At 47.0% G+C, this 4,992-nt stretch overlaps 1 protein-coding gene across 1 annotated transcript; it reads left to right on the top strand.

Moving 5' to 3' along the window:
- The first annotated feature begins 985 nt into the window (after positions 1-985).
- Positions 986-1,946, top strand: S100A8 (S100 calcium binding protein A8). The gene is made up of 3 exons (XM_041729394.1): positions 986-1,054; positions 1,458-1,620; positions 1,769-1,946. Exons 2-3 carry the CDS (start codon positions 1,480-1,482, stop codon positions 1,895-1,897), a joined length of 270 nt encoding a protein of 89 aa, XP_041585328.1. The 5' UTR covers positions 986-1,054; positions 1,458-1,479; the 3' UTR covers positions 1,898-1,946.
- Positions 1,947-4,992: the final 3,046 nt, after the last annotated feature.

Genomic DNA, 4,992 nt, shown 5'->3' with positions numbered 1-4,992 from the left:
CTTTCCTGGTAGACATGTTCTGAGGCTCTCTGTGCTTTGTAACAAGAGAGATGCCCCACAATCTTCAGCACTGGAAGCCAGTTAATCCAAGTGGCATCTCGTTGGAGGACAGGAGTACTTGTTCCTCCTGAAATCCTGGGGGATTGGCCACCTCCTCTTCTCCCCTTGGGCATAAAGCACTTCTGGCTTCCCCAAAGAACCCCTTCTCACCCTCACCCCACCCCCATGGAGTTGGGTTCCTCTTCAGCCTAGGCTCCTGGGGTCAGAGGCACACTATCTTCCCTGAGAGGGCTGAAGGGTCCCTCCTGTGTTTATGCAGCAACTCAGTGCCTCCTGCATGCAGAGGGATCCCACTCCAGCCTCCTTGTTCAGGGACACAGTGCACCCCCAGCTTCCAGAGCGAGAGAGCTGGGAAGAGGTGTGGGTGGCTGGAGAGAGCCTGATATAGCAGCGCATGTCCCACAGAGTCCAACCACGCACAAGCAACAGCTTTTGTAGAAATAGTCCAGCTTTCACAACAAAAATCGAACAGCTAGGACAAGACCCCTTTTAGGAGTCTTAGGACCCTTTCAAGAATCTGATGAAAGCCATGGAGAAAAGTGCTTATTTGCGCAAATACTCAAAATGATACTTTGAACTCCAGCTCCATTTCAGAGATGCACAGACAGTCTACAGTGCTCGGGATTAGCAGCAGCAAGAGAGGAGGACTTGAGAGTGGGCATCCAGGCTGGCCGAGCCAAATGATGCCAGTGGCCCAGCAAAGGAGTCCTTACAATGGCCTCTTCCTGATTTATCCTGCTGGGCACTACTGCCTAGCAAATACCTTCCTCTTTCCATTTTTCCTACTCCCCCACCTCCCATCAAAATTTTTCATTCTGTGCAGTGATTGCCCCATTCACCTGGTTGAGAAACCAGAGGCTGTGGCAACCTGGGGAGGGAGGGGCTATCTCTGCATGGCCTAGGGCCCTGGCAGCTGGCCACAGCCTGGCTGCTATAAAGGGGAGCTGCCACTGAGCCCTGCATATCCTCTGTCAACTCTGTTTCGGGAAACCTGGTAAGTAAGACTGCCTCTGTCTGCTCCATGCTTTGGGGCTGCCCCCCTACCCCGGGAGGGCCAGAGGTGGAGCAGAGAGGGGAGAGAAAGGGAGGTCTGGAGCAAGATCCAGAGCTCTTGGAGGAAGTCAGTGAGACAGGGATGAAGACAGAGCTGGGTCCTCTGTGCTATTGGTTGGCTGAGGGCACAGGGAGAGTCAGCAGGCACTGTATGTTTGTGTGGACCTTCCCTGTCCCACCCCTTCCCATCACAGCCACAGCCACCTGCTGGGTTTAGTTATTTGAATGGTGCAGGCCTGGATGAAGCCATTACTTGGAGTAATGAGTATTCCCCTAGTTTTCACTCTGCTGCGGGCAGAGGAACCATCCTCATCCTGGGATTCCCCATGTGTTTCATGTTGCAGGTGGGGCAGATCCTTGGGCGCCATGCTGACGGAACTGGAGAGTGCCATAAACTCCCTCATTGAGGTTTACCACAAGTACTCCCTGGTGAAGGGGAATTACCACGCCCTCTACAGAGATGACTTGAAGAAATTGTTAGAGACAGAGTGTCCTCAGTTCATGAAGGTGAGGAGGGGCTGGGTGTGGCAGGGATCTCTGTCTGGCCAATGAAGCCCTGGGTCCCTGGTCCCCTATGCCACCCTATGCAGACAGCCATGGCTCAGCTCTTGCCAAGGTCTTTACGCACTGGCTTCTTTCTCCTCCATCTTGACAGAAAAAGGATGCAGACACCTGGTTCCAAGAGTTGGATATCAATAGCGATGGTGCAATTAACTTCGAGGAGTTCCTCATATTGGTGATAAAGGTGGGCGTGGCCTCCCACAAAGACATCCACAAGGAGTAGCAGAGCCCTGGGGCTGTCCTTGCTGAATAATAAAGTAGTTGATACCTCAGGCCTCTTTTGGTGTCTTGCCTTTCTCTTGTGGAATGAGGTTCCAAGGAGGTGGAAGAAGGGGTGGAAAACCCAAAAAAAAACTAAAACAAACCTCTGTTGCCCTGCTCTCCTCTCACATACCTTCAGTGCTTATCACTCACCTGGTTTCCTCCCACTTTCTCCTCCAGCTAATCCTGTCTCTTCAGTCCCATTGTCTAGAGGTACTGGTTCTATTTATTCAGGATTCCAAAAAGTCCATGATACTGGAGCTGGTGATTTTCCTATCTGTTCCCAAATGAGTGATATGGGAACAGGGTGATGTAGGGAAAATTTATACTGCTTTCTTTCTTTCCTTTTTTTAAAGATTTTATTTATTTATTTATTTATTTATTTATTTATTTATTTATTTATTAGAGAGAGAGAGAGAGAGAGAGAATGCAAGGGGGGACCCTGAGATCATGACCTGAGCTGAAACCGAGTCAGACACTTAACTGACTGCACCATCCAAGTGCCCCTCATACTGGTTTCTAAGTTAAATTTTAGTGTCAAACCAAATGTTTTAGATGTGACTCTCGGGAATTAGGGAGATAACTAAGTAGGCATGCATGTATGTGAGAGAGAGGGAGAGAGATGGATTCTGTTAGTGTTATGGCTGTAGATGGTGTTCAGAGTCCTATATTAAGTAACCCTAACAACCCCCCAGTCCTACATTTGTAATTTCTCCTTGGAGATTTTGGAAGATTTCCTTCTCGCTCTGTTTTCAGCCTCCCAACATGATGAAACAATAAAGGAATAGGTAAATAGGCTAATGTATTCCTAAAACTGAAGTCACAGAATACGGCACTCAAATGCTGCCCTTGCAGGGTGGGGTGTGATGCTCTGCTGCTCAGTGAATATCTACAACAACTTCCTGATCATCACCAGTAAAATGGGAAGGCCAGTGATGGATAGGTGCCTCTCACCAAAACCCAGCCCCAAGCTGCGTTTCCAGGCTGTGCATTGGGAAATTTTCTGTTGTGCCCACTTAGGTGATGGGGCAGTGGTGCTAGTGACGGAGATGGAGGTAGGGGGCTGTCACTAGCATCTGTAAACCAGAGTTCTTAACTTGGTTTACTGTACATCACTGAAATGGAGCTGGAGTTCAAAGTATCATTTTGAGTATTTGCGCAAATAAGCACTTTTCTCCATGGCTTTCATCAGATTCTTGAAAGGGTCCTAAGACTCCTAAAAGGGGTCTTGTCCTAGCTGTTCGATTTTTGTTGTGAAAGCTGGACTATTTCTACAAAAGCTGTTGCTTGTGCGTGGTTGGACTCTGTGGGACATGCGCTGCTATATCAGGCTCTCTCCAGCCACCCACACCTCTTCCCAGCTCTCTCGCTCTGGAAGCTGGGGGTGCACTGTGTCCCTGAACAAGGAGGCTGGAGTGGGATCCCTCTGCATGCAGGAGGCACTGAGTTGCTGCATAAACACAGGAGGGACCCTTCAGCCCTCTCAGGGAAGATAGTGTGCCTCTGACCCCAGGAGCCTAGGCTGAAGAGGAACCCAACTCCATGGGGGTGGGGTGAGGGTGAGAAGGGGTTCTTTGGGGAAGCCAGAAGTGCTTTATGCCCAAGGGGAGAAGAGGAGGTGGCCAATCCCCCAGGATTTCAGGAGGAACAAGTACTCCTGTTCTCCAACGAGATGCCACTTGGATTAACTGGCTTCCAGTGCTGAAGATTACTTACTGCAGATTATTGGGCTTTTGTTTGCAGTAGACTTTAATCATACAACAATGGGAACAAGTGAGAAAGGGTAACAGCTTAAACCCTATCCATCTACCAAAGCTTTAATTACTAGCCAATTTTATTATCAGCTAACATATTGGTGAAAATGGTTGGCAGCCAGCAGAGAATCAAGATTGGGGCCTATGGAGCCTTTGTGTACTTGTTGGTGGGAATGCAAACTGTGGAAACAGTATGGCAGTTCCTCTAAAATTAACAATAGAAATACCATATGATCCAGTAATTTCACTACTGAGTATTTATCCAAAGACAACTAAAACATTAATTCAAAAAGATGTATGCACCCCTATGTTTATTACAGCATTATTTACAATAGACAAGATATGGGAGCAACCCAAGTGTCCATCGATAGATCAGTGGGTAAGGAAGATGTGGTATATATAGACAATGGAAATTCCTCAGCCATAAAAAGCAGTGAGATCTTAACATTTGCAACAACATGAATGGACACAGACGGTATTATGCTGAGTGAAATAAACAAGACACAGACATATACCATCTGATTTCACTTACATGTGAAATCTAAAAAACAAAACAAATGAACAAATAAACAAAAAGCAGAAACAGATCCATAAATACAGATAGAGAACAAACTGATGGTTGCCAGAGGGGAGGGGGGCTGGGGGAGGGCTGGGCAAAATGCGTAAAGGGGAGTGGGGATATAGGCTTCTAGTCATGGAATGAGTAAGTCATTGGAATAACAGGCACAGCATAGGGAATATAGTCAATGATACTGTAATAGCATCATATGGTGACAGATGGTAGCTACACTTGTTAGTACAGTATAACGTATAGAGAGATATCCAATCTCTATGTTGTACATGTGAAACTGATGTAGCATTGTGTGTCAACTATACTTCAGAATACATTTAATTAATTAAAAAAATAAAAGATTGGGACCTAGAATGGGATAGGGAAATCTATTATCAAATATGGAGATGGGCTTCTGCTGAGCAAGTGGGAGGCTCAGGGCCAAGCTTGCTTCCTCCTCAGTTTTCCTGAGCTTTATCCATCCTCCAAAGCAATGCTTCCACCTTGTTGGGAGAAATGTAATGGGAGAGTGCACAAAAGGGGACAGCAGCTAGTTTGCCTCTCGGTAATCCACAGTGGTGGTGGTGGTGGTTGATGGTGGTGTGCATGCATGTATATGCCTGGGTCAGGTGGAGGCAACATATCCCAGTGGCTTTGATTCTCCTTGACAATGCACTCAATGCTGTTAATGGGTTCTTTAGGCAGAGATTTACCATTATTAATCATTTGCCTTCAGTTGAAAACCCAGTGAGT

Source organism: Vulpes lagopus, chromosome 1 (assembly GCF_018345385.1).
Source record: "Vulpes lagopus strain Blue_001 chromosome 1, ASM1834538v1, whole genome shotgun sequence".
Lineage (NCBI taxonomy): Eukaryota > Metazoa > Chordata > Mammalia > Carnivora > Canidae > Vulpes > Vulpes lagopus.
This window is presented reverse-complemented; position numbering and strand designations above follow the sequence as displayed.

Coding starts and splice junctions, on each gene's coding strand:
- S100A8 (XM_041729394.1), top strand. CDS start 1,480: ATGCTGACGGAACTGGAGAGTGCCATAAACTCCCTCATTGAGGTTTAC. Junction 1,621..1,768: donor AGTGTCCTCAGTTCATGAAG/GTGAGGAGGGGC, acceptor CCATCTTGACAG/AAAAAGGATGCAGACACCTG.